Source organism: Phoxinus phoxinus, assembly GCF_949152265.1.
Source record: "Phoxinus phoxinus genome assembly, chromosome: 24".
NCBI classification, from domain to species: domain Eukaryota; kingdom Metazoa; phylum Chordata; class Actinopteri; order Cypriniformes; family Leuciscidae; genus Phoxinus; species Phoxinus phoxinus.
Window position 1 is genome coordinate 5,521,330 of NC_136899.1, and position 21,694 is coordinate 5,543,023.

The 21,694-nt window shown below is 35.9% G+C and overlaps 2 protein-coding genes across 3 annotated transcripts; one reads left to right on the forward strand and one right to left on the reverse strand.

The window, feature by feature from the left end:
• Positions 1-21: 21 nt before the first annotated feature.
• Positions 22-9,869, reverse strand: yme1l1a (YME1-like 1a). Of its 2 annotated transcripts, none has more exons than XM_079602483.1 (18): positions 9,641-9,869; positions 8,805-8,936; positions 7,910-8,093; positions 7,135-7,236; positions 6,614-6,723; positions 6,350-6,497; positions 6,154-6,261; positions 5,764-5,937; positions 5,524-5,676; positions 3,993-4,125; positions 3,843-3,905; positions 3,604-3,716; positions 3,358-3,513; positions 3,098-3,249; positions 2,268-2,394; positions 2,110-2,183; positions 1,183-1,269; positions 22-1,103 (listed from the first exon to the last, which is right to left on the reverse strand). In XM_079602483.1, exons 1-18 carry the CDS (start codon positions 9,671-9,673, stop codon positions 960-962), a joined length of 2,193 nt encoding a protein of 730 aa, XP_079458609.1. In that variant the 5' UTR covers positions 9,674-9,869; the 3' UTR covers positions 22-959. The 2 variants fall into 2 exon arrangements, with proteins under 2 accessions (XP_079458609.1, XP_079458610.1); XM_079602484.1 differs by having other exon boundaries at positions 6,178-6,261; positions 9,641-9,802.
• A 1,085-nt stretch (positions 9,870-10,954) lies between these two features.
• Positions 10,955-13,053, forward strand: eif1b (eukaryotic translation initiation factor 1B). Its single transcript, XM_079602528.1, has 4 exons — positions 10,955-11,217; positions 12,283-12,446; positions 12,533-12,634; positions 12,721-13,053. The coding sequence occupies exons 1-4, from the start codon at positions 11,187-11,189 to the stop codon at positions 12,763-12,765; spliced, it is 342 nt and encodes a 113-aa protein (XP_079458654.1). The 5' UTR covers positions 10,955-11,186; the 3' UTR covers positions 12,766-13,053.
• The last annotated feature ends 8,641 nt before the right edge of the window (positions 13,054-21,694 follow it).

Consider the following 21,694-nt stretch of genomic DNA (forward strand, 5'->3'; position numbering starts at 1 on the left):
CTCATTAAAAATCCCAGCTTTATATTCTTATTCTCAGGAAATGATAAGGTAATAGCCTTTATTTATAGTCAAATCCATGTTCATTTCTGATTGAGAGAAATGGAAATAAACATGTTATTCATTTCAAAAGCAAGCACACTAATACTTTTTCAAAAACAAACATATATACAGTGCAGTCACCTGAGCTGTTTAAACACACACACATGCAGGAAATCCAAATGTGACAGAGAGGATAGCAGCAGGAGGCTTTTAGCTACCGTACCCCTGGAGTATATTCAAATAAATAACGTAATGAATAAGATCAGGAGCTAATAAGTTCGAAAGGTCCAGCGGAAACATTCTACAGTACTCTAAGTTAATTGCTCAGATTTACATTGACAGATATATTTATTCTACATCTGTGGATGCAAAAATAATACTTACTACATTCATAACTTAACAATCTGTACTACTGTGATTACTGAAAATGAGACATCCTGAGTTAGGCAGAAGCCCACTGGCATTGATTTCAAGCAAAATAATGCACCATTTATAAGTCAGAAGTTTCTTTGCTTTCCGGTTTTCTGCATTTCTTAAAACAACAAGGGCTTAAATTTGATGACTGAGCAACAAAGAATAGGATGAATAAAGCAAGTTATGAACATCATCCTTTACCCTGCTATATACTTAGCTTCTAAAAACAAAGGAAAACTTTTACAGTTGAATTGATTAGTAGCCATTTTCATTGGTTCGCTGCTTAGGCATACTGTATGTACTTTAGGGATCAATTTACCATCTCGACTTAAAAGAATGTCTGGATTTCTATTTGCGTAGTGTCTGTTTAAAAGCCAACATGTTGCCTGAAAAATGAAACATATTAAGAGGGAAGGCTAGAAAGTCTTGCTTATTACAGATGTTTATATTTACAGGTAAGATTGTAAGATTGTAGCTTGAAATGTCTCTGTTAATCCAGGAATTAATCATCTGAGTTGCAGTGACTTTCCCTCCAGGATCATCTGAATTTCCTTTGCATCCAGAGTCTCATAAGTCAACAGGGCATCGGCCAGCAGCTTGTGTTCTTTGCTGTAGGTCTTAAGCAACTTCTTTGTCCTTTCATACGAGCTCTGAAAGAGAAAATTAGGAAGCTGAATTTCCACAATCATCAGATCAAATATCACAGACAAACAAACACTAAAGGCCTACCTGCAACAACACCCTGATTTCCTGTTCTACAGCAGCCCGGGTCTCTGGGCTATGGTTTGTCAGGTCATTGTAGGTCATGACCCCCAGCTGGTCAAAGCAAAGAAAGGTGAGTGAACTGCAGTTACAGGCACAACAGTAATTCAACAAAGGCCTCACACAAGTTTCTGATTACAACAGGATCCTGACGTTAGAGATGGGTGAATGTGTGTGAAATGTAGACCCTGCATGTGCGCTGCTCATTTCTAGAAATTAAGCGTGAATTGAGTGCTGGAGAAGGGATTAGGATGAAACACAGATTTAAGTCTGGAATGTGAGCGCTCACACAACACTAATGGCTTTTGAACACGTGGAAGGACTCAAATGGCTTCTCCAAATCGCTATTTACTTCCTTTATTTTCAAATATATATGAATATAAGAAATGTGATGTGACTCAATGTGATCTGATGTAGATTGGGAGTTTTATTTTTCCCGATTAAAAAATAAAATAAAAAAATCCTGGAATCATCACCATTAATTCTGATATTAGAATATAAATAAGTTGGAAACTACACAATTTTGATAAAATGTAAAAGTTGTATAAAATGATAAACCTCACATTTCAGCCTAATAAATGATAATGAATTAAATATATATATATTTTTTTACATTTACAAAAAAGAAATAAAGAAATAAAACTCAGATTTGCCCAAAGTACATGAATGGCTAAAATATTTAATATTTGTAGTGAGTGTTTTATTTAGATTTTAGAATGAATACATACAATTTTTCATTTTTCCTTTATTTGTTTTTCATCGACTCACGAACCCCAGTTTGGGAAACTGTGGCCTAAATTATGATGAAATCTTTACTAACAACATAGGCTACTGTACGACAGGCAAAAAAATAAAAAATAAAAAACATTTTTAAGTCACATAAGGAGTTTTCACCTTGTCACTCATTCCAAACCGTGTCACCATCATCTGTGCTATTTTAGTGGCTCCATCAAAATCACTGGATGCTCCTGCAAAAGAAACAAATAAACCGTGATGTTGATATTTCCAAGAATTCAAAGTAATAGCAAGGATCAGTTAGGAACACCTCTCACCGGTGGTGATGTAATCATTTCCAAACACCAGTTCCTCAGCGACCCTGCCGCCCATGCTGATGTCCATCTGAGCTAGCAGCTGGGCCCGTGTCTCACTCCAGCGATCGTTCTCTGGCAGCAAGGATACCTGAGAGAGACCAGAGAAACAGCACAATGGGGTTTTAACGTATAATCCTGTCATTCAAAATCTAGCAAAACACAAAACTGTTTAACAATGATATTGGTTTCTGTAGAAGACATAAGTCAGGGAGATCATTTATCCGGCTTTCCATGTTTTCACTGATATATGGTAGGGGGCGCTATTACGTATCTTCTGAAAGTACAGAATCTCCGGATCAAAACACAGGCAAAAAAGGAGCACAAGCAATTTTCTGATAAATGACTGAGATTAAAATTATATATTATTTTGTTTAAACAAATTACAAATAAATAAAAACAATCTCACATTTTTTAATAATTCATTTCAAGAATATAACTTTTATATAAACATTTAATATAACAACATTATAAATGTACAGTAATCAAATACTATAATATACAGTAAACATGGATATTCATTTAGAGATTTGATAAAGATTACATTACATTAGAAGTACTGTTGTACTATGTAATGTACAACAAATTATTATTATTTGAATGTTAGACAATGGCAACCATAAGTAAATAGAAAAATATCTGAAATGAACATTTATAATATCGGCTAATTAACTACCGTATATGGTGACAATATTTCATGCATCCAGATTTAGAAATCTTTATTAGTTAATCTGAAAAATGAAAATGAAAAATAACATTAACGTTATAATGGAACAGTGAGACCAATTACTCACATGTCCCAGCGAAGGGCCACGTGGCATGATGGTAGCTTTGTTGATGGGCATGGCGTCTTTGGTGTAATAAGCAACTATAGCGTGTCCTGACTCATGATAGGCTGTGATCATCTTATTTCTCTTGTCTATCTCCACACTCCTGCGCTCTGGGCCTGGACAGACAGAGAAGAAGTTGTCAGAAAAGAATCTCTTTGTTCAAAGCATTAATCCCCATCACATGCTGCAGAGACTAAGCTGTACGGCACTACTGTCCTCCTCACCCATCAGGATCTTATCCTTCGCAAACTCAAGCTCCTTCATGGTCACCAGGTTTTTCCCATCGGCTGCTGCTTTCAGTGCCGCCTGGTTCACCAGGTTCTCCAGTTCGGCCCCAGAGAAACCTACTGTTCCCCTGGCAATGATCTCTGCATCAACAGCTACAAAACACACAAAAACAGATTATTTTATTCGGATTGTCCTATTGAGAATCTTTGGAAACATATTTGCTTTCTCTTAATAATTCTTACCAGAATCCACTTTAATTTTTTTCAAATACCACTGCAGGATTTCAGTGCGTCCCTTTACATCCGGTATTGGGACAGTGACCAGCATGTCAAACCGGCCTGGTCTCACCAGAGCACTGAAACACACATTAACAAGACGATGTATATTTAGGCTAATCACAAAGATTGCAGTTTTACTGAAATCATAATAGTGTCCTATTAGAGAAATGTATGTCAAGTGATTTTTGTCAAGTGAAACCTACTTGTCCAAAGCTTCAGCAAAGTTTGTAGCTCCAATCACAATGACCCCTTCATTGGATTTAAACCTGAAATCATCAATTAAAAAACTAAAATGAGACCCATGTCTAACGTCTTTCAAAAAGAGTAACTGTAATAAAAAGCCGTGTACTCACCCGTCCATCTCAGCGAGCAGTTGGTTGATGGTCTGTCGCGAGTACGGGTGCATGGGAGACTCGATCCTCTTGCCTCCTACACTGTCCAGCTCGTCAATAAATATTACACACGGCGCACTAGCTTTAGCCTCCTCTGTGAGAAAAAACAGCAAAAACATTTGTTAAAGGGGTCATGAATTGAGAAATAAAATTTTCCTTGATCGTTTGACATATAAGATGTCATTGTACTAGAAAAAAATATCCTGTAAGTTTCTAAACTTCCTCGTTAGTCCAAAAACAGCTTTTAAAACAAAAAACAAGCTCAGAAAACGGCTCTTTCGGATCTTGTCACATTATTACGCCATAGTGCTCGGCAGATCACAGTCTACTTCTACATCATTGCCTCTTAAGCCCCGCCCACCGATTTGCACATGTCAGTAGTAGTAAATACGAGACTGATGCAAACACAGGATTACTCCAGCAACAAGTGCAAAGTTGTGGAAAAACAGTCTTTGCATTGCCATTCTTGTGATCCTAACATTAAGAAAGCATGGATGAACTTTATTTTTAACGAACTTCAAGTAACGAACTGGCGTCAGTAAGACACGGTTCATTTGTTCACTTCATTTTTCTGCAAATTAGTTTTTAAACAAGACGATGCAGTTGCCAACTTTGGAATGTAATGGAGTAATGTCGCAACACACAAGTGTGAGTAACAGTGTTTTTACAATGTCTCATTATTGCTTTATCTGTTAGAGATTGTTTACTGAGTGAGTATTTATACTGTAGCGCAGCAGTCAAACTGAATAGTGAATGTTGTGATTTGCTGTTCTTTCCATTTCTTCAGCATTTATGGGGTTAATCCGTTGGATTATCAGATACAGAAGAAAGCACGTAGAAAACATTTTAAACATTTTAAACATTTAAAGCACGACCCTAACTTTATCGAATAGGATGAACTATGAATAGCCTATAAGAACGACAGTGTGACAAACAATGGTACATTCATTTATAATTCTGATTACACAACAAAACACTATAAGACATTCTTTGTCAATTATAACAGTTGTAACTCCAAGAACTCAAACTTTAGTTACAACTTTTGCCACAAACAAGACTTATAAAGATCACATTGTTGGCAAATTGTTTTAACTATGTAACAAGATATTTTTTAACATCGGAAGTTTTCAAAACAATTTCACACGTGTAATAGCGGGGACTTAATTATTTTAATATACAAAACTGTTACCCAATCATAGCAGTGGGCGTTTACTTCCAAGTCTTGAATGCGGCACGCCCATCAAAACGAGTGATCGAAAGAGAGGGTCAAAAACATGATAGAAAATAGCGGATTACTTCTAAATTAGGATGTATTTTTATGTAAAAATAATCTTGATAACATTATAAGTGGACCTCAGAGAACATTATAATTTAGTTTAGGGATCATGAACTGCATTTTTTTTAGTTAAGTAAGTAGTTAAAGTAGTGATTTTATTAACATCATAAGCATTATGAGCATTCTAAGATTAAATTTGTTCCTCAAAAAACTCACTGAAAAGGTTTCTGATGCGACTCGCTCCGACTCCCACAAACATTTCGTCGAACTCTGACCCGGAGGCGTAGTAAAAGGGCACGTCTGCTTCACCCGCAACAGCTCTGGCCAACAGGGTTTTTCCTGTTCCTGGAGGCCCCACAAGCAGGATACCTGAAATACACATCCAGATTAGACATTTCTACAAAAATAAAGACAAAGAAACCTACGACCATAAATAAAAGAAGAGTTGAATTTCACCTTTGGGAAGTTTACCGCCAAGCACAGTGAATTTCTGGGGGTTTCGCAAAAATTCGACAACATCCTGAAGTTCGTTCTTGGCCTCCTCAACACCTTTCACATGTTCAAAGGTGACATCTTTCATTTGAACAGGGTCCAAGGCTGAATCCAGACCAGAGGTGGTGCGAAAACTAACTACAAGTAAACAGATCAAATAAAACATACTGGATTCTAATGATTTTATCAGAGCTCAAAAAGACAAGAAACGACCAATCATTTTACAGCACAAAACCTTTCAGGCACTACATTGATACTTTATAATAAAAGCTGCAGAAAAAAGTCAGCTACAGTCAACTATCAGTTCAATATTAGGCAAGCAAATATAAGGAATTCATAAAATGGGAAACAAACCAGCGTCGGAAAATGACCCTTTACCCGAGAAGAGAGGGCTTCTGGACACACCATACAGGCCCACCAGCAGGAGGGCAAAAATAATCAGACGTGTCCTCTTTACAGAGTCTGTTAGAAACAGAAGAAGTAAGAACAAACTCTTTCATAAGAACACATTTTTTTTTACTATTAAGCAGATATGCGTGTAAGATATGACCTTGATTTCTCTGTGTCAATGCCTGAGCCTTCATGAAGCCCTCTGTGAAGCCAGTCTTAAAAGCATCCTGGTGTGATTCTGACAAGTTATTCTGTTTCAATAACTGTTCAAAACTCCCCGTGTCTTGTTTTTCCTTCATGAGGAGGCCCTGCAGAGGACAGAGAATAAGGAAAAATCAGAACCAGATTAATCACAAAGATAAAACCTGTTGTTTCTCTAAAGAGCATGAACTAATATTTTGTCAGTGTCATGCAGCTCACTAACCTTCATAAAGGCTGGCGTATAATTCTCTGCTTCTACTGGAGCTTCAGGACCAGACTGCAGACGTCCGGTCTTGGACCTCATTGTCTTGAAACCTCTGTTTTGGATCCATACTATGCATGAAAACAAACAAGACATACATGCATCAAAATAAACCCAGAACTCAATCCATATAATAGCTATAATGTAACCAAGACATTCACACCAAGAACAATACATATTACTATATTAGCATCCACACCAACAGATGATAACGTTTATTATAAGCACAGACTGCAGTTGTGTCATTTGCCACTTTAAATGCTCAGGCTCTATAAGGTCGGGTGGATCCTTATTGGTTGTTAATGTTTTTATCGTTTACCAGCTGTAAAATATAGCTTTGAAAGTGATTCCAATGGTATTGTTCCAGCTGTGGTGTGGAGTTCCCTATTCTCGTAGAATTAGAACAATTCATAGAACATTATAGTTATAGTTCTTAGTGTGAACGGGCGTGAATTCTATATATTTTGGTTGTTAAAGATTACATTGCAGATGGTGCAGATCTACGCAGGCTGTCTGGAGGGGGCTGGAGGTTTGCCTGGGAAACACCCGAGAGCCAAAGAGTCCCGTGTGTTTGTGAGAGAACCCTGTGGTAAGATATACAATTTACATTACACAACAAAGTCAAGAATAAATCACTTTTCAGACATCAAAATGGGCCTTTAGTCTGAAACAGTTCGATAAAGGATTTGGTCTCTCTAAACCTCTTCTATCTGAGAGTCTACTCTGCTCTGATTGGTCAGATGGCCCAGTCTGTTGTGATTGGTCTACAGCTTAGCACGTGTCAGAGACGAAACGCCTATTAGCATATCTGAATTTCAGCTCCGGATCTTCCTCCTTAGTAACCGATACACAGTGTTACGAACACAAAATATAACACACTACATGAAAGGTAATATCCGGAAAAGCATAATGGGGCAATTTAAGAATGGAAAGTTTTTGGAAATCAGAAAACTTGTTGGTGCAACAAAATGTCAACATCCAAATAAATAAGTTATTTAGTTATCTACTTGAAGTTGTGACCTAGCTTGCACAAAGTATTAAAGTACAGCAAATTAGAAATGATACAAAAATTGCAGTGTCATTTCCTGTGAAGCTGGAACAACTTATTTTTTTAACAGATGTGGTTTATTGAAAAGAAGTGGCCGCATTGAAAATTTCTGTATGAGAATAAACCTAATTATTGAGCTACCAGAAAATCAGAGAGACAAATATACTTCAAAACATGATAGCATCACTTTATGTTGTGGTTAACCTTACCATTTTTGTTTTGGAAGAAGGAGGGGGCAGACATGTGAGATGTTCTCCATGCTGTCGAGTTTCGAGCAGCGCTGGAGATGGATTTCTCCTCTGGATCTATAGAAGGCAGCAGGCGTTCCAGAACATCACGTACATGACTGAACCTCAGCTCTGACAGACCCAGCTCCTTCAAGTTAACTTTCGGCTGTGAAAACAAGACAGTTAGAACCATGAAGCGCAGTGGAAACCAGTGTTATTTTAGTATCACTGAGATAATATTATAGTTTTTATTAAACATTTTCATTTTAGTGATATTTTAGTAATTCGTTGTGTTCTTTTTTTCATTTTTATTACCTCTTTTTTAATGTCAATATCATTTTTTTTATCATTTTTATTTCAGTTTTAGTTGTTCTACTACAAGTTAAACTAAACGAAAATGACAACTTGTGCCTTTGTTCGCAACTAGCTGAAATATAATAAGTTTAAAGGGATAGTTCACCCAAAAATGAAAATTCAGTCATTATTTACACAGCCTTAAGTTGTTCCTAACCTGTGTGAATTTCTTTCTTCTGCTGAAGTCAAAAATATATATTTTGAAGAATGTCTGTAACCAAAGAGTTTCTGTTCCCCATAGTGTTTTTCCCCCCATACTTTGGAAGGTATTATCTTCTTTTGTGTTCAGCAGAAGAAAGAAATTGAATACAGGTTCAGAACAACTTGAGGGAGAATACATGATGACAGAATTAAATTTTTTGGGTGAACTATCCTTTTAATTATATTTTATTTCAGTTAACGTAAATTTAATTTTTAAGCAACACAATTAGTTTGAGTGAACTACAATAAAAGCCTTGGTGTAAACAACATGAACATGCACTACTTTGAAACATCGTGAGTGCGGTATCCGTGACTGTCATACCTCATTGAGGAGTGGGTCATGTTCAGGTGAAAGGTCTCTCTGTAGACTCTGCACCGATGTGGTTACGGCTGAGTTGGCTGAACTCTTCAGGTACTGGACCACATTGATTAGATGGGTGAAAGGCACTGTTCCCTAAAAAAAGTACCAAAAAAGTAAATTTTGGTCACATTGCATAACTTGGTGTGGAGAATATGGTTAGCAAATAAAATAATAAAATTGTATTAAGTTACCAGTCACAGAGACACATAAGCTCTCCGTGTATGACTGATACTACAGTGTTGATCTGTAGGTCAGTTATATCACTACTGACATACTATTGAAACACCCTTCAGACACCTTCACACACTCATTCTCTCTATTAAACACACTTTCACAGCTGTTGTTGAACAACCAGAATGAATGCAATAATACATAACCATGTCATCAATTACACTATTATTGATTAAAATAATTTAATATATAATACATGTATACAGAATATCTGTATAATTGTGTTTTCAAACAACAGTGAAGAATAAATAACAAATTAATTCGCAACAGATGATTTTATGAAATAAAGTCAATAAGATGATGTAATCTGTTTGATGGTCCATCTAAATAGCGTCAGAACGTGGCAGAAATAGGCTGTCATTAACATAAACTTTCAATAGCAGACAATATTATTGTTTTAAATAAAAAAATTCATCAGACTTAAATGAACAAGATCAAAGTTTGTTATGAAAATCCTCATTCACACACTGGTTTCTCGTTCACGTTCGTTAATACTCTCAGTCACTTATTTGTTTACAAAACGGGCTTTGACGACCACTTCTTAAAACAATGAAATACCTTCATACCTGCGACTGAAAGGCAGAGGGCAGAGAAAACATATTTTGCTTATATTTTCGCTGAGATATTCTTGTGCTCCTGTCAGATCCGCTTCTGTTATGTTCTTAGGTTATGACAACAGGCGTTGTTTATCTCACCGATGACTTCACCATAATCTTTACTATACGAAAAGACAGCGTTGTTAAATTAAGCGAATTAATCGGCGTTACGTGAGCTTCACTTCTTCGGTGGTAGTCTAAACGAGCAACCGTTCTATTTAGTGTCGCCTGCTGGACAATAACGGTAAGGCGCAAAATATGTATTTTACAAAACAATTTTTAAATTAACAATTGTACACAATCATTTCATCACATAACAAGAAAATGGAATTATATGACGATAAAGAAAACATAAAAAAAAAAAAATGCCCACTTAGCTTTGTTCCATTTCCTGTTCAAACCAAAATAAAATAAACCGAACACAAACCCAAGCAAGCAGTAAGCAAGGATAATATTTTGGGAAATTATTTATTAAATGTTTGAATTCGATATCGTGCTTTTTAAAATCACAGTAATGTAAGCCAATATTCATTTATTGTATGTTCAGTTTCTATTGCTTTAAATGTTTTGTTAATTATTATTCAATCTTTTTTTTCAGTAGACTATCACTTACGGTATGTACTTTACTGCCTTGCTTTACCTTGAGTTTCTTATCCTATTTTTTGTGAGATACATGTATCCCCTGTGTTCTTTGTTTAAAAAAAAAAAAAGTAAAGTAAAATAAACCAAACAATTTCTCTTTAGGGCCATCTAGTGTCCGTAAGTAGAATGGGCCCATGCAGCGCAAATCCCCGGATGTAGTGGCTAGGTCTTTGCCTGTAAAAGCATAGTATTATGATATTTGCTATTTATAGAATAATTCACCACTTTGGAAGAGACACATATTTTGATGATAATATAAACTTACACTATAACCAAAATGACGTTTTGGAAAAGTCTGAAAACGTTAATTTAAGAGCTAAGCGATTGTTTAGCTTTCCTTCCGGGTTGTTTAAAGACCTCAAATTAAAACCAACTTGTCAAATATCACTGTCAGTAAAGCATCCAAAATAATTATAATAAAATAATTAGACATTGAACATTACAATAGTACTATACTCCTGCCACTAACTAACTAACTATATATATATATAGTTATATATATATATATATATATATATATATATATATATATATATATATATATATATATATATATATATATATATTATCGTGACATATTTATTGAGATAATCTTGAGATCATATCGGCATTATATATCTGTTTAGTGAAAGATCCTAAATTAAATACAGCTGGCAATGTAGGCTACTTAAAGCCTTTTGTCACCGCTCTCTGCAGCGCAGTAAAGCACTTCCGCTGCCTGTGTCCCACGCGATAGTTGCATCAGGCAGATTAAAGCAGCAGCTCTGTGTTTTCGTCGACGATTTACAAAATAACTACAAATCTAAGCAAGCATCTCCAAACGGCATTGATCGCCGACATCTTTCATCTGTTAAAGTTATCGCAGTAATATCGCATGTCCAATATACAGAACCTCCAGTCCTTTGGTAAGTTGCACGAGTTTACAAAAGGACCGCATCTTGAGCATTGTGTTGTTTGGTGTCTGTGCACAAATCCATCCATACGAACATGTTATTTAATTAGTCGATGCAAACAGTAAGTTAAACGTTTTTATTTTTCCTTCGAAATTTAAAAAATGCGAATTCCTATGCCTGTGAAAGTTCGTAGGGAAAACAATGGCACCTTTATAATATAACGTATACGTTATAAATTTGTAATCTATAAAACATGTTTTTGTGAAACTGCTGATAGCGGAATATCTGTAACGTTAACGTTAAGATTTCTTTTTTTGAAAGGCCTCTTAAAAATTGAGGTTCTGTATTAGCATCTGTGGTTCGACGAAGATCCGTTAAAATCCACTTTTCCACCTCACGAAAGGTTGTTTGTGGGGGGAAGGTTCATTGGATTTTTAAAATGTTCTTCACACTAAGAAAAATATGATTTTAAGAATTGTTCTTGCGGTTTTTTTTTGGAATCTAAAATGGTGGCTCTTCTATGACATCACCGCGAAAACCCCCCTTTGGAATCTTTAATCAGTTCCTTGTTTATTCATCGTTTCAAACGTGTGGCAAACCATTAAAGGGGTAGTTGGCCAAAAAATTTAAAAAATCATTTTACTCAGTAGTTTTATACCAGTATACATTTCTTTTTTGAACACAATATATTTGAATGCATGTTGGTAACCAAACAGTTGGTGGCCCATTGTCTTCCATAGCATTTCTTTCTCACACTATGGAAGTCAATGGTGACTAACAACCATTTGGTTACCAACATTCTTCAAAATCCTCTTGTGTTCAGCGAACAAAGAAGCTCATACAGGTTTAGAACAACTTGAGGGCGTGTAAATGATGACGGAATTGTCTTGGTTGAACTGTCTCTTTAAAAGAGCTGTCTATAAAACGTCTAGGTATGCATATATCGGCTATTATTATTTTTATCTCCATCTTGATTCATTCCAATTGTGCAACTTGAGCTCATTGTAGTAGTACAGGAAAAATCTCAGCCCCAGGTTTTCTTCTAACAGACTTAAGTGTTTCATTGTTTCTCCGTAGATCCCTTTGCTGATGCAACTAAGGGTGACGACTTGCTCCCGGCTGGGACGGAGGATAAAATCCACATAAGGATTCAGCAAAGGAACGGCCGCAAAACACTGACCACAGTTCAAGGCATCGCTGATGATTATGATAAAAAGAAGCTTGTAAAAGCCTTCAAGAAGGTACTTTTTGACCCCTAGTTATTCGGAAGCCTTTCTCCCAAAGTCTTACTAGGTGTTGAGTAATCTTGTGCTGTTTTATTTAATAGAAATTTGCCTGCAATGGTACAGTGATCGAGCATCCGGAGTATGGAGAGGTGATCCAGTTACAGGGTGACCAGAGGAAGAACATCTGTCAGTTTCTGATGGAGGTGAAGTATACTTTTGTCTTAAACATGTTTGATTTTTGTTTTGGACTTCAAATCAGTTTAAGCATTTCCGTTTTGCTATTTTCCAGATCAACATCGTAAAGGAGGAGCAGTTGAAGGTTCACGGGTTTTAAAATGTCGGCCCCTCCAGGGCTTTCTAAAGGACTGCACCAGCATGTAGCAATCCTAGTATACTCATGGCAGGGTTCTTGTGACCATATGCTAACAACACTGACAGCAGGGTAAATCTGTTTGTTTTCATGCTCGAATCTTCATAATGACCTCAACCGGACCACTAATTCCAGGCTGGTCCGAATTAGATACTGAATCTTTGTTGCTGATGCTTGTGAACGTTTTATGATAGATGCACTCAATTGCACAATATCTTTTTATCAAGGACAATAAAGTTATGTGACTTTGAACATTTGTGACTTGTCTTCTCTTCCCTCGTAACGCTGGTTTGAATGCTACGGATTAAACATTTTATTTAGCTAAGAATTTGAGCTATCCGAATACATATTGCTAGTTTAAATCTAGATGGCACAAAAATTTAAACTGTGCTCATTACACATAGTTGGCATGAAATTGAAAGAAGCCTTAAATCAGAAATGATGTGGGTTTCTGTATTTCAATGGAAATTTAGTAGTAAAGCGATGCTTTTTATCATGTTTAATATGAACCTGGACATTCTCTTGTATGGAAAAAGCATGTGGTGTTCTAGGTCGTTTATAACATTAACAATGCTTTTTGTTGGTAAACCACTTTTGTTTAGTCTCTTGTAGATTGGCTCATTGTCAGGGCTGGAAATCCTCTCAGCTGTGGCCTAAGCCTGCAGTGTCCTGGCTGTCCCGTCAGGCTCAAACATGAGCGTAATCCGCTTTAAAGGGCATGGAGTAGTTTATGACGAAGGGACGCCAATCTCTCGCTGCTAAGGCTGCATGGGCATTTCAAACACTTTTTACCAGAGCAAAGACAGTTTGAAGGTAACTGTCTGAATAGTAATTCTATTTTCATATGTTCTGCTTGTATTCTGGGAAGTCACAAGGCCCTTTTATTAACCCAATCTCAAAAAATACAAGTGTAAGGTTGCTAATCCATAACTTGTACCCCTGGTTTCACAGACAATGTTTAAATCTAGTCCTGGACTAAAATGCATTACTATTTTAACAAAGTAACTTGCACTGACATATCTTAAATTATGCAAATGCTAATGTAGCAATGTTTTTCTTCTAATGCATTCATAAAAGCTACTTAAATGTCTTAATTGAACTCAGGCCTAATCCTGGCTTAATCTAAGCCCTGTCTGTGAAACCAGGCTGCAGTGTTGGACATTTTGATTCATCCAAGTGATTTTAATCTTGAGCACTTTCACCAAAAAAGATAAATTCACTGACCAGTGTGTTATGAGTCAATGCATCATTAACCATAGCATTTTGTCAACTACAGGGATGTTTTTTTAATCAAGCTATAAAACAGCTAAAATAGGACTAAATTAAGCTCTGCAGATGATGTGGCCAAAAACACACATATATTGTGGCCACGAATAAGAATTCGTTCCCTTGTTTTGATTGAACTAAAAAGAGTGACCTAATTATTACAACTTGGGTCTACGATTTTAGTAAAACTAGGTATTAATTCTTAATTTGTGACCGTGATACATATATATCCCCATGTCATGTGCAGGGTCTCTGTACTAAATAAATAAACATCCACCAAAAATGTTTTAATAATATCATTGCGTCAGTTTAATTGGGTATGATCATCAGTCACTTTTACATAACTCTTAAACCCCATATCTTCTTGTTGTGAATGAGATGTTCATCAAGTTTCATCATTGATAGTGATTCGGTTTGTTAATGAATGAGATGTCTCGATACTGTCAGTCTTTCGAGGAACTCACTTCACATTTCTTTGTGAACCGGTTCGAATGATTCATTGAAAAGATTAGACTCAAAGAACAATTTGTTCTCTACTTAAATTAATCTGTCAATAGATTTGCTAAAACTTTACAATATTGTCACTTTAATTAATGCATTAATCAACATTAAATTATAAGCAATACATTTGTTACAGTATTTATTGAACTTTGTTAATGTTAATTAATCAACTATTAATTTTAAGGTCATGCTAGTTCAGGTTCATTAAAGGGATGGTTCACCCAAAAATGAAAATCCTGTCATCATTTACTCATCCTCAAGTTGTTCCAAACCTGTATGCATTTCTTTCTTCTGCTGAACACTAATGAAGATATTTTGAAGAATATGGGTAATGACAGCTGGGTGTCATTTTTGGGTGAACTATCCCTTTAAATGCTGAAATGAACACAAGATTAAGATTTAGAATTATTTCTCATTGTTAGTACATAGTTACCTGATGAAACCTTATTGTAAAGTGTTACCATAGTTATTTTTTTCCCTCGAGTCCAGCTTGTAAAAAGCGAAGACACAGTTTGCGCACTAAGATGTGCTGGAGTGAGTGAGTTTTGGTCTGAATCCGATGGAAACAGACGGAGCACGTGCGGATGCCTGGGGCCGTCCACCGTCCTCTCCGCTCCACTCCATTACCTCCAGCAGAGTTAATGATGGATGTCTCCGACTCATCAGCACACTCTTCCTGCTCTTAATGCTTTATTGTTTTCTTTTCCCTCACCCATTTTAACAATCAGTCCATTCATATCTGAACAATTGATCACTTTTGATCAATTTTTTAAGAGCCATTTTACAGCTCACTGAGTTTTATTGCGTGTTTAAATATGAAAAAGAAAGGAATGGCTATGCATGCATATGTATTAATTCTACATGAGAGCTTGATATTGGACAAAACTGTTAAATGCCTGTCTGGCAGTCAGCAGATTCCATTATTTTTGTTAGTGTTTAGCCAGAGGCCAGCCAGCTGTTATTGTTTTTGTGTGGCATTGCATTCCCGAGCATTCGACCCTCTCACGTCTCTATAAGCAGTGATTCAGTTTCAGAAGCTGTTTCTCTGCAGTATGATATTGGCCATAAATAATCGTAGTGACACTGACCCCGACCTCCAGCTTTATTGGAGTGCCGCTGTCATTTCTCACCAACAGGCCGAAAAGTAGATTCATGCAACAGCTTCTCTATCCAGCTTGCATATAATGAAACGGAAAATTCATCACGCTGTTTGCAATGCAAAAAATTAATACCCTGAAAAAAAATCCAACTTAAACCAGTCCTAGATTGTCCAAACCCCTGTAAAACCTGCTCAAGGAGTCAGAGAGAATCTATAATTGTGGACTGGTTAAAGATATTTTTTAGGTTAGATGCACCAAAACGTGCTGGTATTAACTTTGAGATGTAGGAAATGAATTTATGAATTCTTACCATTCATTGATGCAGGTGAAGGTCAAATCTGTAATGAAAGTCAACAGGGAAAAATAATTACAACCAGCATCATGCTGACCAAACAAAACAAAAATACCTAAACCAAGTCTAAAAAAAGACCTGAAACAATTATGAAAGCAATTCATAAACAATTAATGAAAATGGTAAAGCACAGTGATTAAACCACAGATATTAGTAACAACTTGTATAAAAATAAATAAATAAAATGTTTGATCTCAATATTACCTCAATATTATTGTGCCAACCTGATATTTATGAGAAATACCCTTGTCTTGAGCAGGGTTCTTATACATAAAACTATTTGATAGCTGGAAAAAATATATAAATATTAGAGATCTAAAAAAAAAACTTAAAACTAAACAAAAATTTGAAATGTTGTCTTTGCAACTAACTGAAATAAGTTTCAGCAGAAGAAAAACTAAAAATGAACTAAAAATGAACTAAAAAAAAAAGAATTAAACCTAAATAGTCATATTTAAAAACTTGAAATGAAAGCAAAATAAAAAAAATTAGTTAACATCTAGCCTATACCTTCATTGCGTATTTATTCTTGCTTTAATTTGGTTTTATAGTGTTCACTTGTTCATCCAGCAACTGTTAGCCTACAAAATATGATATTACTGGATTTTTTGTTTGGATGACAGAATTTACAGAAAGTAGGCTAATCTAATATTTAAAAGTGTTTGTTGTTTGAAATGTATAAACTGAAACGTATAATGCAATTCAACTTTTTGAGTCTCTATAGTTACTGAGAACAAGCCCCATCTTCCCTATACTCAATTTAGCCAATTCCCTTAGTATACTGCAATCAGCGGACTCTTTCATTTCGATTCATCATTCTTTACTCCTTTGAGAAAGACAGAAATGCTCAGAGGAGAGAAGTTCCATTGTTTATCCGCTGATCTCCATCTGAGAATGCTGTCTGTACAAATTAATCTACATGTCAGTACTTCTGAAACCACCAGATGGCGATATATAATTGATATCGGTGTACACCTACCTTGCCAATTTATCACTTTTGATAGATTAAATATCAAATATTAAAACTGTTTTCCGCACACATCTTTAACCAGACACATCCTATACACAGATAAAATATTCCGTTGAAAGCAAAGCACTGTAGGCCTCTATAAAAGTGTAATGAATGCTGACATAACATATGGTGTCAGCCCCTTAGAGCCCAAACACCCCCACTCTTTTCACTCCACACACTCAACCTCAAAACAGCAGCTCCTCAACGTGATGGCATACATCCAGTTCTTCTGTTCTAGTCTTAGCTCAACCTTCATCAACAGAGCAGGTTGCCAAACACATCCACGCTTTCCTTTCAGAGACACCTGAGTTCTGAGACTGTACCTGGTTCAGTGACCACGACAGGGTGCATATCTGCATTCGTAATGTTTGGGGAAGGAGGTGTGCAGCTAATAGCACTAAAATATCCCAATTAAAAAAGGGAACAGGGGACTATGTGTTTTCATTGGCTTGTACTCACGGTGTCGGCAGCTGCCAGGGAAACGGACGGTCTGGCGTCTCTACAATATGTTTTTCCGAGTGATCCGTTTTTAGAGATGAGAAAGGAGTCGTTGAGAATGGCTGCATACCATATGCACGCAAAAAAAAAAAAAAAAGTTCACACTTACACTTTTTTTTTCATCATGCCCACATATACGGGGTTAATTGGTTAAACGCAACAAACTTGATCGTAATTACATATTTTGGATTTTTAATGCTGGTTCTTTGGGGGGGTTGTGGACACCTCGCGTGTTTTGTTCACTGAGATAAACTTCACAGAGTCAGCCAGAGAGTGTTAAACTGCTTTGACCGGAGATAGATAGAACTGGGGATGAAAGAAACGCTCTGGGCCTCATAAACAATAGCTCTGGTCCAATGCCTTGTGAGTTGAGTTGCATACCTAGACAGAATTTTTAGGCCTGTTCTCGACATGAAGGCTGTTTGAAATAGTTTAGGCAGAATACTAATCATGCCATCTAAGAGATACTAGTCAGATTTAAGACAGAATTGCATGTGTCCTTCCCCTTCGTGTTTAAGGCTGTCCCAGAACACAGCAAAGAGATCAAATAGAGATATATTTTCTTAATTTTTCTAAATATTCTAATCATTTTCTGTAACACTATACAGTGTCTTTGTTACACACGTTACATGTAGTTAGTAGTTATAGGGGTGTAACAATAGCTGGTCATGATGTATCGCAATACAAAAATGCGACAATAGTGGATAGTGACAATATGTATTGGGTATGTTTACCCAAAATAAAAATGACAGTGTGAGAAAAAATTCTAGTTTTCAGAGTTTTAGTGTCAGTATTAAACTACTATAATGTTGGATATAATGTATAATAATGCAATGGGGGAATATGTATGGGTCCTGATAATGCAATGTCTTGTTACCAGTAAAAAGTGGTCTACATTATTTAGTGAGGTTCAAGCATACCGGATTCGTCTATAATAATTCTGTATTTTCAGCTTCAGAATCATGAATATTTTTATTCTGGTGTCACCACTGTCCTGTGCATTGGGTTAACTTACCAGCACCAAGTCCAAGCCATATTAATTTACACCCAATGTAATATCAAATTTAGCATTTTGATCAACTACATTTTTTGTTAACCTGTTATCATGCCTTGGAGTATAGGCTATCACAATAATAAGGCATCGTGAGTTTAGTATCGTGATATGTATCGAATCGTGACATGAGGGTATTATTACTATATAGTAATTAGCCTACTATAAATTGTTCTTAATTACATGCAACTAACCTAAACCGAAACCCTAATACTAACCCTATAGTAGCCTAAGTACATGTAGTATTAGTCAGAACTTAAATGCAGACATAACTACACATAACAAGGACACCTTAAAATAAAGTGTAACCTCATTCTCTCAAATTTTCTTCATTACAGCAAAATAAATTAACATTTCACTCAATATTTGTTTATGCTATGTATTTTATGTTCTTTATAGACCTTATGAGCCAGAGAAACAAGTGCGCAGCCATCTTTAGAATTTTGTGTTTGAACTTTAGTTTTTGGCGGTAGCATATTTCTATGGCATTGCTGTCAAAGATTAGCCTAATTAGCTGGTGAAGTGGATTTACTTATTGTAGAGTTAGTGAAAGTTATCATGAGCATTTGAAGTGGATGTCATAATAACAGATGTCAACTGACCAGGAAGATTAAAAAAACAAGCAGTTAATTCATAAATCCGTCAAATCTAACCTTAATGCTGTTGAAATTCAAACCGGAAGAGAGAACGAAATGAGCGCGGGGCTGGAAAGGGGGCGGGGCTACATAAGACCTTTCAAAAGGTACACCTTTGTGCCAAAAGAGTGCAAAAAAAGTACGGTAGGCCTACCTCAAAGGTACATATTGGTACCAAAAGTATACTAGATGGTACATATTAAAACCTTTTTAAAGGGTACTTTCCCAGTGACAGCATTTGTACCTTTTTTTCCTCTGAGTGCATCACCCTGGTCTTAGACAAAAACCCTATAGGACTTTCTTTTTGATTGTCACAGAAAATAAACTCTTTGTCCAAAAAATTCTTACATGTTTTGTTCATCTTGATCTTCACAAATCAACACAACTTTTATGTATTTTGAAGCCTAAATACAACAGTCAGATATTAAAAGGTAAATATAGGCTATAAACAAACTAGGGCATACACCAGGATCACTAAGCTTCCAACAGCTTTCAATCTTTATTAAAACATTTCCCCTGAAAGTTTGAGTCAGAATTGTTTGCATGAGCTCAATTATAAACACTGCAAACTAAAACAAAGGAAATCATGATTTACTCAACCTTCATGTCGTTCCAAATATGTATATATGCCCTTCTGTTTTCTGCTGAAAACAAAAGGAGATGCAGTTCTTCATGCTGAGCTTTTCCACACAAAGGTCATAGTGACTATGTCTGTCTTAAACAAAAAAGACAAAATGGCAAAACTATTCCAACTTCCAAGTCATAAATGATACAATAGTTTTGTGTGAGAAACACATTTAGGATCTGATTGTAAGCAGCAAGAACCTCACTAGGTTTAGGAACAGCTAGCTATTTGGATAAAATAATTAAGGTTTAAAAACAAGTATGTTAAACCAAATTTAAGAACCTTACATCCCAAAATCTGTGTATCAACGTCAGGTTTTTATGTTATGCAACGAGTATCTGTGAGTTTTAACAATCTGTGCATCCTCGACATGCTCTATACATGAGGAATGTGCACGTGTCTCTTGGTGTTTTTGGCCAGTTGCTGCGGTACGTGTCGGGCCGGTCTGTTGCAGTTTTGAGGCAGGAGAAGATGACGACCCCCTACAGAGAAGCCTAGCTGCTCGCTGCATTTCTGAGAGATTTACAGTGATTTACAGCCTCCTCTCGCACACAGAACGACAACTTGACAGATACACACACACACATAGTCAGACAGGCACGTAACATGCAGACAGACACACAGGACTGAATACATCCTGCTGGATAGAAGACAAACATGCTTTTTGACTGAATTCTTTCGGAATAGAACTTCAATATCAGCCATGTTTGTGGCTAGGAAAGGATTTGTTGTTCTGTTTCATACCTGAAAACATTTAAAACATTTGTCCTTATAAAGATAACATTGCATTTTTAATATAGCCATTTGTTTTGTTTTTGCATTATACCTTAAAATGCTACACCAACACTTAATTCCAAATGATCTATATCCATCTCATTAAAATAGATTTGATCTATCAAATATTTGTTAATTGCTTGTGCAAGCTTCTGTGATGAACTGTATTAGTGGTAAACTATATAGATTATCATTTCTTAAACTGAGAAAACTCCTGAATTGTGGAAAATAATTTTCATCAAGGGTTTCTATAATCCCATTCATTAACGTCATATGCATTGAAAACAAAATCTTCAATAAAGATTATAATAAATAATCAAATATAATACATTTCCTAGATTTAAATCAACCCAATCAACTTGCAAGATGAACATTCAAACATTTGATTCAAAGTAAAAAAGAAGTATAAACTTGTATCTTGATGAATGCAAAAAAAGTTTGGGGTTATGAAAAGATTCATCTGTTCAAAATTTTTGGAAAAACCCTGGCATAGATAAGTTTACACAAAGCATTTAACACTGAAGTGAGTAACACTTACAGCTAATGAGAGGGGGCGGGACAGCAACATGGGCGTGGTTAAGGTGGAGTCATTATTGTTTGACAGGATTTTTAGCTGCCAAAAAGATTTGTAAAGGATTTTCCATTGTTCAGAAAAGAAGGCAATTGGCTAGATACAAGTACTACATTTATATTGCTTCATTTTCATAATTATGGCTTTGATCTCCCTTTTTTTTCCCCTACTTTTTTTGGAAAGGGTGGCAAAAACGTAATCATCCCCAAAAAAATAATCATCCATTACACTTGAAGAAAAGCCTGTAAAAATATAGATTGTTCACAGGTGTTTTACCTGTTTTTCACACAGGTAAAAAAAAATACATTATTGCGTTGTTTTAGGGTTAAAGGAAATGTCTGTACACTTTACAGATAAAACGTTTACTGGTATCTTTCCCATTTTTCTGCATGCAGTGCTTTTAATCAGATCTAAACAAAACTCACTTGTGTTTTCATGCAAATTCAATGATGAAGAGATTTCGGCAGAACACAGGCTACTGTAAATATCCTAATTGACTAAATAAACA

Excerpts from the sequence above, each read along its gene's own strand:
- yme1l1a (XM_079602483.1), bottom strand. The coding sequence starts at position 9,673 with ATGTTTTCTCTGCCCTCTGCCTTTCAGTCGCAG. Across the intron at positions 7,237-7,909 it reads CTTCTTCCAAAACAAAAATG|GGTTCTCTCACAAACACACG; the intron begins GTAAGGTTAACC and ends ATCTTACCACAG. Across the intron at positions 1,104-1,182 it reads AAATCAGGGTGTTGTTGCAG|AGCTCGTATGAAAGGACAAA; the intron begins GTAGGCCTTTAG and ends TTTCTCTTTCAG.
- eif1b (XM_079602528.1), top strand. The coding sequence starts at position 11,187 with ATGTCCAATATACAGAACCTCCAGTCCTTTG. Across the intron at positions 11,218-12,282 it reads ACAGAACCTCCAGTCCTTTG|ATCCCTTTGCTGATGCAACT; the intron begins GTAAGTTGCACG and ends GTTTCTCCGTAG. Across the intron at positions 12,447-12,532 it reads TTGTAAAAGCCTTCAAGAAG|AAATTTGCCTGCAATGGTAC; the intron begins GTACTTTTTGAC and ends TTTATTTAATAG.